Here is a 13,225-nt window from a genome sequence, read left to right as displayed (position 1 = left end):
GTTCAATTCCCAGCAACCACATGGTGGCTCACAACCATCTGTAATGAGGTCTGGTGTCCTCTTCTGGCCTGCAGACATACACACAGACAGAATATTGTATACATAATAAATAAATAAATATTTATAAAAAAAAAGAGTACGTCTGGGACTTAACACCTGGAAATCAGTGTTGGCGACAACACAGAAAAGGAAGACCATTGGAAGTGACTGTCCTGCTTACTTTCCTATAAGAAGGGACCACGCCATGTAGGGACAAAGGAATACCAGGTTTGCCAGTGGATGGAGGCAGGAGCAGTTAGGGGAAGCCTGGGCCCTTGGGAAAGGCGAGGCAGTGCAAGGGAAATGGTTAAGAATAGGCCAGTTTAAACTGGTTAGCTAAGCATCAATGGGCTTTGGGCACGGGCTATCCCAGTGCTGTGGCACGTGACCCGGCATGTTTGAGTACGATGAGAACATGGTCGCCAGTGTGGGCTCAGGCCTCAGGGCCTGGTGTCCAACAGAAGCTAAGGGCACAGATGGGACCCAAGGAGGACAGAGGTTCTGTCCCTTCCTTCATCCAGCCCTGACTCCGAGTCCACCTACCTGTCTTTCTGACATAGTGGACCCTGCCCCAAGGACCTTACGACACCTCACACACCTGACTTCGTCCTTGGGTTACTCAGCCATCTCCCTTGTTCCTTCAATGTTCCCCTTCAATGAGCCCCAAGTCCTTCCCCTGTTGCTCCAAGACCACCCCTGCCTATTCCACTACCTCCACAAGGACCTCTACTCCAGAACACCCTGCCTGCCACCTAGGAAATGACCTCTCACCAGCATTTGTAATTCTTAAAATTTAGAAGTAATAGCAAGAACCAGAAGAACCTCCACAAGGACCTCTACTCCAGAACACCCTGCCTGCCACCTAGGAAATGACCTCTCACCAGCATTTGTAATTCTTAAAATTTAGAAGTAATAGCAAGAACCAGAAGAATGGGCTGGAGAGATGGCAGAGGCCTGGGTTCGGTTTCCAGCACCCACACCATGGTTCACAAGGTCCATAACTCTAGTTCTAGGGGATCCAATGCCCTCTGCTGACCTCCAAGGGTACCAGGAATGCACAGGGAGGCACAACATTCAGATACATAAAATAAAACAAATTGATTTTAACAACCCTCCCCACACACAACAAAGGCTTCCTTGATCCAGTGAAGAAGGGTGACTTATAATTTACATTCCAGAAAAAAAGACAAATTTTCTTGATACATAAATGTTTCCTCCAGGACCAGGGATGTAGCTCAGGGGGTAGACAGCTAGCCTCACATACACAAAGTCCTGGGTTCAACCTCCAACCCCCGTGCCACAGAAACTGAGTGTGGTGGTGCGTGTGTGTAATCCCAGCACTCAGGAAACAGAGGCAGGAGGATCAGAGGTTCAGGGTCATCTTCAGATGCACAGGGAATTCGAGCCTGGTCTACGTGAGACTTTGTCTCAAAAGGGAAAAAAATAAGCAAAGGTTTCCTTTGATTCAGTAAGATTTCCTCTAATTCAATACAAAAAAAAATCAAAAAACACGATGAAAACTGGGTGAAACATGAACAGACTGTTCACTGAAAAGGAAGTACAAAGCTCCTGTCTGTCACGCTCACCTTGTGCATAGTAAGAAAAATGCAAGTTAAAATGACATAGAACAGGGCCTGCAAGATGGCTCAGCAGATAAAGGTGCCCTTACTAAACCTGACCGTCTGAATGTGATCCCTGCATCCTGTATGGTAGAGAGAGGGGGGTAGCTCTCACAAGCATCCTTTGACCTCCATGTGTGTACTATGGTTCATGCACCCCCTAACACGCAATAAAAAAATGTGTGATCTTTTTTTTTTTAAGAACTTTTAAACGATGTATTTAACTTTACTTATGTGCAATGGTGTGAAGGTGTCAGATCGCCCTGGAACTGAATTTACAATTGCTTATGAGCTGCCATGTGGGTGCTGGGAATTGAACCCAGGTCCTCTGGAATAGCAGTCAGTGCGCTTATTCACCCAGCCATCTCTCCAGGCCTGTGGATTTTTTCTCCTTACTAGTATTCTATTCGACACCTAAAATCCTGGCATTCAGGAGTCCAAGGTCAGACGATTGCAAGTTCCAGCCTAGCCTGTGAGACCCTAACTCAAACAAACAAACAAAAAAATCAAAGCAAAAACTTCAAGGAAAAGCTTTTATCTCCAGATCAGCAAGCCAGTTTGATAACCAAACTGGCGGGCCACACCATTCCTGGGACATGACCTCACGTAGGGCCACCTGCATTTACAAAGTGACTCGGGGACAAGGTGACTCTCTAGAATATCCCGGGTGGAGGCAGAAGCCTCAACGTGACAACCTATACTCTAGACAAAAGAAAAGCTCTCTATACAGACAGGGAAGAACTCAGAGAGTTAAATGAAAAAAATAAAACCTCGGGCAGAGAACACACTAAGCCCTCCCTAACTGTGCATCCTGCCCTCTGCACACCCTCCTCCCTTCAGCCCACAAATGTCTGGGGAACCAGCTGCCCTGCTCCCTGTTGCTGTTAGTGGGCCACTCACAGGTTCTCATCTGACTTGCCCTTGCTCCGTGGGTGGTACAGCTACTTCCTTTGCCTAGCGCTTCCTTGGTTCCCCACCTGTAGAGCCTTTTCCTGCTCTGACCTTGCGCCTCCTCAAGCAGAGCCTGGAAGCGTGACTGGTGCCTCAGAGCAGGGGAGATTAGCGCCCACTTGGTTTGCCTGTGCCTGGTTCAGCCTTCCGTCCTAGACTCTCGCGTTTATCCCATGGCTTCGGTATCAGTGTGCTGCTCACTCTCAAGGTGTGCGTCCAGCCAGACCCCTCTTCTAGCCTGAGTATCTGCGACCAACATGGCCCAGGAGTGACTCACCAGCTTCCAGCCACTTTTGCTCTCCATATCTGGGAGGTTCCCTTGCCGCTGTAGAGTCTACAGCCCTTTGGTCATTGAATTATAGCCATGCCACCTCTGAAACACACCCAAAACCTGCCCACTTTCCCCCACCTCCACTACAGCTTGTCTATTTAACCAAAGCCTTCTTCAACGGCGACCCCAGCTTCTTCACTGGTCTCCCTGTATGCTCTCTTCCCACCTCCGGACCTTTGCACATCCTATAATCTATGCCTTGAATGTTCTCTCCCATTGCTATGGCTTGGTAAAATGCCCCCCAAGACCCATGTGTTGAAGGCACAGTCCCCACCACGGCACTCTCTGGAGGTGGCAGAACCTCTAAGATGCGGCGTCCCATGTGAAGTCTGCTAGACGTGTGGAAGTGAACCCTTGAATGAATCTTGGAGCTTTACCCATTCCTTTCTCTCTGCTTGCTGGCCTGCTCTCCCTTGTGCTTTTGCTATGGTGCTCTGGCTTATCACAAGCCCAAAGTAACAGGGCCAAGCAACTATGAATGGAACACCCCACACTGCAAGCCAGAATAAGCCCCTCCCTCTTCTTCGGTGATTATCTTAGATATGACGTTAATCAGTTCCATCATGGGAGTCTCCATCCCTGCTTAGACTTGATGAATTCAGGTTAGTACTTTCTTATCGGCCTTTCTGACCCCAGGACCAATGGAGTTCACCTGGAATGGCACAAACTCACTCCCCAGAGAACAACATCTGACCCCACCCCACCCCCGCCCCCATGTGAGTGTGCAGAAGGCAGAAATGCTGAGGAACACTCTACAGTACATCTAGAACTGTCTCCTTTACAATAAGGAATCTGCTGGTCCAAAAGGCTGGCCATGGCATGGAGACACAGCACAGCTGGAAGCCCTGAGTTCCATCCCCAGCACTGCATAAAGCAACCTTGGTAGCTCATACCTGTAATCCTGGCACAGGAGGTAAAGTGTTCAAGGTGTGCTTTAGCTACATATGACTTCTGGGCCAGTCTGGGCCATACGGGACCTTGTCTCAAAAAACTAAACAAAGGAACGAAAAAGGCAAAATATCAGGGTGCTTAGAAACTGCACCTCAGACCGTCAAGGTCCGGGACGTACTGTCATTGCACGCTCCGCTGGTCCTGCATGCCACCTATCACCATTCAATCTTTAGCTGTGCAAAGGTGCTGGCCCAGCTCCAGCCTGCGCTTTACAGAATGAATTAGTGAATTAAAGTCATCGCTCATGCTCATCTCTGTGTGTCCACTCCTCAGCATATAGGCACAGGGCCTAGAACTTGGCAATCAGTGTGTGGATTGATAAGACACTCATGGGGGCAGGCCACACTGCCCAGAGGCCACCTCATGTCCTGGCCTCCATGCCAGGATGGCAGTCCTTTCCCTTGACTGCCCGCTTCTCACCCTTACTCTCACATGCTTGTCAAATACTTTTCATGGGCCCTCAAAGCCGCCCAGCCCAAGCGGAAGCTCTGTCATCTTCTCAGACTAGCATTCATCCTGTAAGCTCATCTAGGGGGAGGCTGCATCGTCTACTTAGCTGCAATCTTGGAGAAGAGCACCCTTGAGCAGCCCCACCACCCCGGGCTCTGTGTGCACCCTTGAGCAGCCCCACCACCCAGGGCTCTGTGAGCACCCTTGAGCAGCCCCACCACCCAGGGCTTGTGAGCACCCTTGAGCAGACACTGCCACCCTGGGCTCTGTGACCACCCTTGAGTAGACACTGCCACCCCGGGCTCTGTGAGCACCCTTGACCAGCCACTACCACCCCAGACTTTGTGAGCACCCTTGACCAGCCACTGCCACCCTAGGCTTGTGAGCACCCTTGAGCAGCCACCACAATCCTAGGCTCTGTGAGCACCCTTGAGCAGCCACTACCACCCCAGACTTTGTGAGCACCCTTGACCAGCCACTACCACCCCAGACTTTGTGAGCACCCTTGACCATCCACTGCCACCCTAGGCTTGTGAGCACCCTTGAGCAGCCACCACGATCCTAGGCTCTATGAGCACCCTTGAGCAGCCACTACTTTCCCGGACTTTGTGAGCGCTCTGGTTTTCCGCCTGTATGGTTTTCTTGCCTCCAGCCTCTTTCCCTCCCAGTCCACCTGCTTTATCACTTCCAGCTCCATCCTTGTAAGATGGCAATCAGCCTACATGGCTTCCTGCCAGAGATCTCTTTCACTGGTTCTCAGTTTCCATGAGGTAGAGCCCAGTTTCTTTAGCTGGAAGCAAGACTCTACACCCGACCTGCTCCTACTACATTTGTCTCTGGCGCAGCCTCCAATGCCAGGCACATGAGCCTGTGTGCCGCTCACTCCAGGCCATAAGCTGAAAGTTTACTCCTGTCTACCCCTTAGATGTCCAGGGAGTTCACTTATCCTTGAAGCCAAGGTCAAACATCTCTCCTCGAAGCATCCTAAACTTAGGTACACGCCTGTAATTCCAGCACTATGGAGACTGAACAGGAGGGCTGCAAGCCTCTGGCTAGCCTAAGCATCATAGTGAGAGCCTATCTCAAAAGGCTTAACTTTTAAAAATTGTATTTATTAATTTTTGTGTGTGTATATGTGTATGTGTGTGTGCATCACAACCACCATGCGGAAGTCAGAGAACAACTTGCAAAAGTCTGTTCTTCTTTCCACCACATGGGTCTCAAGAGTGGTAGCGAATACGTTTGGCCACTGAGCCATATCTTACCCAGCTCAGGCCTATCTCAGAACGCATACAAAACTCTAGATGTATTTATTCTTCCCATATGCTCTGTAGCTCCACTTCAGGGCATATACTCCCAAACAAAGGTCAAAGTCAAGGACTCAACAGCTACATGCCTACGTGACTCACCCCAGAATCACCCACAGTAGCTGAAGGGTGGCAGCCACCCAGGTGTTCAGGGCAGTAGAGCAGACACATGGAATGTGGTCCCTAGCTGCCTCCAAAGGAAGCTGTAGCTCAGGCTGCAACCTGCACCAACCATGAGGATGCTGTCAGCTGGGAGGTCAGTCACACAGACAAATACTGGATTACTCCACTTACGACATAGGGCGCAGTCTTGACCACCCTGTGCTCCGCAGGTGGGCATCTTTCAAAGGCAGACCATTCTTCAAGGGCATACAAGTATCTGTGCCCCCAGCTAGAATCTCCAAGCGAGCTCTCAGGAAAATGGGGAGAAGACATGTCCACAGTGGCGTGCTTCCTGTCTGCTGCCAGGAGATGCTCTGTACTGCTTCCAGACTGGCAGTCGGAAGGACCAGCACTAGACAAATCACCTTGACCTTGAGCCAGAACTGTGGACCAAATAAACCTCTTCTCATTAAAACGTAGGCCATTGTATTGTATTATGTGCCACAGAAAAGAGACTCACACTGCTTAATAAAGCTACCCTTAGCTGTCAATCACAGAGACAGGAAGCAGAGGGGTAATTGTAGAGGGGCTTGGACAGTGAGAAGCTGGTGTTTATTGGGTGCAAAGCTTTAACTGGCAAATGATGAAGTTGTGAGGCTGGATGGTGGTGACAGCTGTCGAATAATGTAAATATGCTTAGTGATAATGAATTGTACCTTCAATAGTCTCAAAACAGGGCATGGGGAATGGCTTAGCTGGTAAGGTGCTTGCCTTGTGGGCATGAGGACCTGAGGTTGATATCCAACACCCATGTAGATAAAAAAAAAAAGCCAGGAATGATGGTGCATACCAGTAATCTCAGCGCTAGCAGGCCTAGCCTGCTTGTTTAGTTCAAGATAAAAGTGAGAAAACCTATCTCAGAAAGCAAGGTATATGGTGCCTGAAGAGTAACAGCTAAGGATCGCTTCTGGCAGCCACAGGTGTGCATCACACACACACACACACACACACACACACACACACACACATACACACACACACACTGCCAAAAGGAGAATGCTATATTCTGTGCTTTACTACAATAACAAAGAGACAAACAACAAAACCACTCCTGCCCCCATCCCTCCCTCTTGTGAAGTTTCTGACACAGTCACCATCTCCTCCCTAAAGGAACTTACTCTTGTAGAGTTCCCTCCAGCACAGGGGACCTCATGGCTGGCCACGCCCTCCTCTGTACACTTGGGCAGGGCATTGACAGATACCTTGGATTAGGGGGTTTCTGCGGCCCGGGGAATAGGTCTAACTCCAAGGATCCTTCCCAGTATCTAGCCACAGCCCAGAGCTGAGTTTCTTTTTGAAGATGGTAAGAACGAACAGCCCAAAGCAATTGTGATTTACTTCCAAGATTCATCAACAATCGCAGCACCCAAGCCTAACCCCGCCAAAATAAATCTTCTGCCCTTCCATTAAGCAACAAGGTCAGAGGGGGATTCCGTGGGCAGAGTTAATAAATAGCTAACATGGAAGGAATAATCAAAACACAGGCCGGGTAGGTTGGTCGGGGCGTGAGCATGCATCTCAAAGGGCACTCGGCCCTCTCTCGTGTGGTTGCTGAGCTGATTCATTTCCTGTGCCCCTTCCCAGGGCAAGGAGAGGGGAATGTGGAGTAGGACACAGAATTCATCACTATGCTGCCTGCACTGGAAGGTCGCTGACCCCAGGGTGGGGCTCGGACCACACGCATGGCTCCTTCTTACATAACTAGAGGTCTAGAGGCACAGAGAACTTGGCCTTGGCTCTCAGCAGAAGGTTAAACAGCCCTGCCTTCCCTCTGACTTACTTCTCACTCGTGCACAGGGCACACTCGTAGCCGGAAGCCCTTTGTACCAAGAGAAATCCCAAGGGAAGGAAGGTCTTCAGAGACCATCTAAGGCAGCCCTTCTCAACCAGAGGTGATGCTGCTGCCCCAGGGCACATCTGGTGATGTCCAGAGGCATTCCCAGAGGTCAAAAGGGGCTCAGAAGCCCAGCATAGTGCCACACATCTTTAATTGCAGCAAAGGCAGGAAAATCTCTGTGAATCTGAAGCCAACCAAGGGAGATGGAAATATATATATTCCAAGAGAGTGCTGGCTGCTCTTCCAGAGTACCTAGGTTTGGTTTTCAGCACCTACATGGTAGTTCAGGCCATCTTTAACTCCAGTTTCAGGGGGATCTGACTCCTCTTCTGGTCTCCATGGGTACTGCATGCATATATACATAGTAGATACACACACATATATGACTCAGGGAAGATGTGATATGATGGCACTATTGGAAGAGGCGAAGGGTACAGGGAAGCACCCACTATGGCACACCGCCTCTTTTCCTCCAAACGGCAATAGTGCTAAGGGTAAGATACCGTTATAGAATCCAAGCTACTCTGACAGATAAGGAAACTGAGACCCAGAAACAGGTCCAATGCCACATTCCAGTTGGATAATGTTAGAATCAGAGCTTTAGGGGGCTTTCTGCCAGCCACACTGGCCTTCGGCTGCTGGGAAGGTTAGCAAGGCCAGTGGCAGGTTTCTGAAGCAGCTGGATTCTGGGCTCTGGGATCTAGAAGCTATGGGGTTGGGCTCCATATCTCTGACAGGCTCCCAATGAATTCCCCAAGTTCCATAGGCCACCTTGGCTACAAAGCTTCTAATTAACGAAAGGAGATGACCTTAGGGGGCAAAATGCCCTGCTGGAGGCTCAGGAAACTCTTCTTCTGAGGTTCCAACAGTCCAGAACCTGCTGTAGGTGACCCTGGTCTGGTCAAGGTCAGAAGGCAGGAGACTACTGCAGGTTAAAAACTTACAGGCAAATCAGAGACTGGGATGAAACTGGGCCACCACTTTGGGGACCACCATCCTTTTCCCCAAGAAGTGACTGTATCTTTGCCTGTGATGGCTCCCCTCTGCCAGCCCACACAGTTTCACAACAGTCTCCAGGCTTATCCTTGTCCTTGTCTCCAAAGAGTCAACACTGTCTCCAAGTGAGGGCCAGACACTAGACAGCAGAGTGAACACTGACTCACAAAGTGTTGCAATAGGCGTACTTTTCCATCCCCTGTGGTGGAAAGCCATCAGACTTGTAGGAGAAAGCCAACATGCAAAGGGACAGAAAACCAGATCTCAGTCATCGCTTTACTCTCTCCCCACAGAGGGTGGCTAGGGGCAAGGATGACAGACCGATAGGAAGGCCTACAATGGCCCCAGATACGGAAGAAGCACCACCCTGACTTATTTCTTCAGGTGAAGCCTTACTTTGCTTCCTTGACTGGCCCACTCCTCCTCCTCCTCCTCAACTACCCCAGCAAGCTAGGAAATTACACCTTCTTCAAGGTCAGGCTCCTGCACTCCCTGCCCCAACTCCAAGGTTCAGCAGGTGCATTCCAGTGCTGAGACAATGAACAGAGCTATTTAGGGTCAAAGGCAGGACTGGGGGCAAAAAGCCAAAGCTCCAGGTGGGCCTATCAAGGTCAGGCAGAAAAACCAGCTTTCTGTATGAGGGTGTGTCTCACCCCTGCCCCCAGGCTCACCTCCTATGTACCTAGGGGAGCCTCTGAACTCCCCCTCCCCACCAGCCTGGCCACTTAGCCCAGCTCATCTTAGCCTCCACCCCTCCCTAGGAAGCTGGGATCCCTCCTCACTGGGACTCTTCCACTGCTCCTCACAGTGGCCATCAGTTGGTAGAGAGATCCCTGTAGGTGACTCTGAGGGCAGCCAGCCTAAGGGCCTTTGCCTGCGTTCTGGGAGTCCCCCTCTTCTCTCTCCAGGCCCTTGTCTTCCCCTCTCCATACACAGGGAAGAAAGGGTCAAGGGATTCAAGGCTCTCCAAGTCTCATGAATTAGGGAAATTTTTCTTCTTGTAGAGATTGTCTTGGATCAGTGAATACTTCTTGAGGAGCTACTATATGCTCCATGCTCCTGATGAGGCTTGCTCTCTGGGGAACACCAAAATGCAGTCACTGCTCAAGGGAGACATAAAGCCCACCTAGAGAAGCCAGATTAACACACACACACCACCCGTTGGATTTATGCCACAGCCTACAGATGCCTTTAGAGCACCCACTTGCTCATAAAACCTTATTTCTCACTAGAGGAAACTGAGGTAAGAAAAGTCAATTCCTTTCCTAATCCCTGGCAACCCTGCCAGGCTGGTAAAAATCAAAGAAAGGCAATGACAGGGCTGGAGAGATGGCTCAGTGATGAAGAGCACTGACTGCTCTTCCAGAGGACCCGAGTTCAATTCCCAGGACCCATATGGCAGATCACAATTGTCTGTAACTCTAGTTCCAGAGGACCCAACACCCATGCCAAAACACCAATGCACATAAAATAAAAATAAATAAAAATTTAAAAATATTAAAAAATAAAGAAAAGGCAATGACATTAATGTTTCCAAATGAGACCTCCTGAGGAGTGGGAAAGAATTCTACAAGGTGGGACGAAGTCTCTCATCCTCCAGCTCAGGAGAGGGACACACTGGCTGTCCACTTCACCCAGCACACTGCTTTTCCTTGCCCCCGCAATAGTGGGATTAACGATAATGGTTTCATTTGCTGGATTAAGATAGAAGTTGCCCCACATAGGGGCAGAGTGTGAAGGCATCTGGGATTGTGTCTGCAGCTTTCTGGTCCTAGGTTTTGATGTCCTTCCTGCTCTTCAAGGGCAAAGGCCTGCCTGCTGGAAAAAAAAAACTCAGCTGTTTCTGGTTAACTCACGCTGTTCTGGCCAAGTTTCTTCTCTATGCCAAGCACTATGGCTACAGGAGGGAATGCTGGTCCTGCCTCCTGCTGTCTGGGGAGCTTAGCAAAGGGCTGGCTGGGGCTTGGCAGTGCTTCCTAAGGGGATTTGAGTTCTTTTTGGAGGTGCCCTTGCCTTGTGCACTCCTGAACTGCAGGGGAGCCCAAGGAGAAACAGGTCCCTGCAGGTCACAACCAGAATGCAGAGATGGCTTGCCGGGTAAAGGTGCTTGCTACCAAGCCTGACAATCTGAGTTCAATCCTCAGCCCACGTGGTGGGAGAAGAGAACCTATCTATTCCTTCAAGTTGTCTTTTGATTCCATAAGCACCTCCCCACTGCATTTAACAAAGCGGAGTTATCTCTTAGCACGCAGAAGAACCTGGTCTTGGAGGCTGCGGTTGAGGCCCACCACTGTGCCTGAGCCAAATGCCTAGACTTTGGGGGTATCCTTTCTTTCTTCATCTACTGCCTACATGGTTTGTCCCTGGGAGAAAGTGAAATCAGGGGTGTTCATGTCAGCCATGCTGGCTGCTTTAGATTCCACCCAGCCCCCTCCCCCATCTCTTCTCTCTGACTCTGGGGGAAGGAGCAGCTTTCCTTTCCCCACCAGGCAGTGAGCCCTTCTCTCACGGAAGGAAGAAAGTCCATTGTGGGCACACCCATGAGGGTTTAGTGGGCTCTGGGTCTCTCTATCTGCAGGCGGTAGCCCCTCTTACTACCTAGGCTCATCAGACTTGGTCTTGAGAGTGCCTAGTTGGGCGTCCACGAGGACCTGGCCTGACCAACAGAATGAGACAGAGGGGACGGGAGAAGCCGGCTTCATGTGGCCGTGCACTCTCTTTATCAGAGTGCAGACCTACCTCCTTGGGCACAAAACTGTGCCTTCCGTGCACACTGACTGGTTCATAGCGTGTGTCTGTGGGGAGGAGGCGGGAAGTTCGGATATAAACATCCCTAAGGCGTAAGAATTACCAACTGTCAGTTCCCATCCCAGGATTTTTTTTCAGGGATGGAGAGCCAGAATGAGGAGGGTGGTGCTTTTGGCTGCTCTAATTGGGAGAAAAACTAGATGTTCAGAGAGGCTGGGGCAGAGGCATCTCCTCTTTCACGTGGGCTCGGGGTGCGCGGGTGGCAAGTGTTTCCCTTAGCAGTCGCCTGATGCACCGCCGTCCAGGCGCAAACTTTTCAAGACACATCCCCAAGCAGCACCCGCGCTCCGCGGCCAGCGGCAGAGAGAAAGAGCGCATGGACTGGATGGACGCACGCGAGCGAAGACCCGTGGGGAACACTGGCCGAGTCCCGCCCTCGGTTACCTGAGTTCTGAGGCTCACTGGCGTCCAGTGGACAGGGCGCAGAGACACGGCAGGGGCAGATTGTTGACGGGCCACTCCTCCAGGGCCACCGTGGCCCCCAGGCTCGTGGGAACTGCACCTGGAGCGCCAGGCGGCGCGCCCTCCCGCCGCGGGTCTCCGCCCAGGCTGTCCCGGCGCGGGGCGGGGCAGGGCGGCCCCGGGGAGGAGCCGAGAGATGGGCTCCCCTCCCAGCTCCCTGGCCGCTCCAGGCCTGGAGTCCTGAACCCTGGGCCTCTTCATCTCCAAAGCCTTGTCTCTTCAGCCTCAGGTGCCCCTTAGCTGAAATCTGAGGTGCACAAGGTCCTCTCTCGCACCCTGTACCCTCTGGTTGGTACTCCACACTACCCCTACCCTTAGATCTGAGGCCTGGGAGCCCAGAAGCCACCTTGCAGGTGCAGCTAGCAGGACATGAAAGCCCCACCTCTCCCCTGCTGAGAGGCCCCTGACCCTTGACTGGCTATGACCCCTGCTGTCAGTCCACCTAAGACGGATTCCTTGGTAACCCTCTACTCTTCTCGAAGAGCTCCTAGTTCCAGGTCCCAGGCTCCCAGACTGGAAGGTGCAAGATCCCCTGCCAGCTGGTGGACGGAGAGATAAGAATGAAGGGACACAGAAGACAAAGAAACCTGGCTCCAGGGATCTGGAAGCTGGCTCTCCAGGTGCGGAAGAGCAGCCCAAAGCCACTTCCTCCTCCTCCTGCCCACTGCAGGCAGACAAGCCCCAGGATCAATCCGAAAGTCTCCAGTGGGCCGTGGGCAGACACCTTGGTCTTCCCTCTACTCGTTTCCCTTCTGCTTGCCGCCCTGTCTTGCTGGCAGGTAAAGACACCAATAGGAGGCTGGGCATTCAGACTCCTAGGCCCTCGTCTCCACTCACCTCTGACCTTGCACAAAGCCCCGGCCCCTTCCAGGTCTATTTCTGAATGGAGTCACTGGGATGTGTTGGAGCAAATTGCCTTCGGCCCCCTTTATAGATCCCAGATCACTAACACTGGGCACCTTGCTTTATAGTTTGGCGGCTGGGTTTGTTTTCTCGTAACTCTATGTGTGTATGTGGTGTGTTTGTGTGCATTCATGTCTGCTGGTTGGCCAGTGAGCTCCAGGGATCCACCTGTCGTTGCCGCCCAGTGTTGGGGTCACAAGAATGAGCCACTGATTCCTGACTTTTTTTTCCTTTCAATTTGTGTGCCTTGTGTGTCCAGGTGCCCATAGAGGCCAGTATAAAAGGTGTTGGGGGTTGGATCCCCCAGGTTTCAGGTGTTTGTGAGCCACCTGATGTGGGTCCTGGGAACTGAAATCTGGTCCTCCAAAGGAGCAGCAAGCGCTCTCGCTGCTGAATCTTCTCTCCAGCC

The 13,225-nt window shown here is 51.3% G+C and overlaps 1 protein-coding gene across 3 annotated transcripts in view; it reads right to left on the bottom strand.

Annotated features, from left to right (window-relative positions):
• Positions 1 to 11,988, bottom strand: part of Paqr5 (progestin and adipoQ receptor family member 5) — a 75,532-nt gene extending 63,544 nt beyond the window's left edge. For 2 of the 3 annotated variants that reach the window (XM_041679327.1, XM_041679328.1), the window contains exons 1-2: positions 11,836 to 11,988; positions 5,943 to 6,193 (exon numbers count right to left, since the gene is read on the bottom strand). In XM_041679327.1, the coding sequence (XP_041535261.1) occupies positions 5,943 to 6,019 (77 nt within the window). In that variant the 5' untranslated portion in view covers positions 6,020 to 6,193; positions 11,836 to 11,988. The remainder of the gene's footprint in view (positions 1 to 5,942; positions 6,194 to 11,835) is intronic. The other variant, XM_041679329.1, reaches the window with a different exon arrangement.
• Between the last annotated feature and the right edge of the window lie 1,237 nt (positions 11,989 to 13,225).

This window comes from Microtus oregoni, unplaced genomic scaffold (assembly GCF_018167655.1).
Source record: "Microtus oregoni isolate MIOR12 unplaced genomic scaffold, Mior012 000032F_ref0000030, whole genome shotgun sequence".
Lineage (NCBI taxonomy): Eukaryota > Metazoa > Chordata > Mammalia > Rodentia > Cricetidae > Microtus > Microtus oregoni.
The sequence above is the reverse complement of the archived record's forward strand: the minus strand, read 5'-3'. Positions and strand labels throughout refer to the sequence as shown.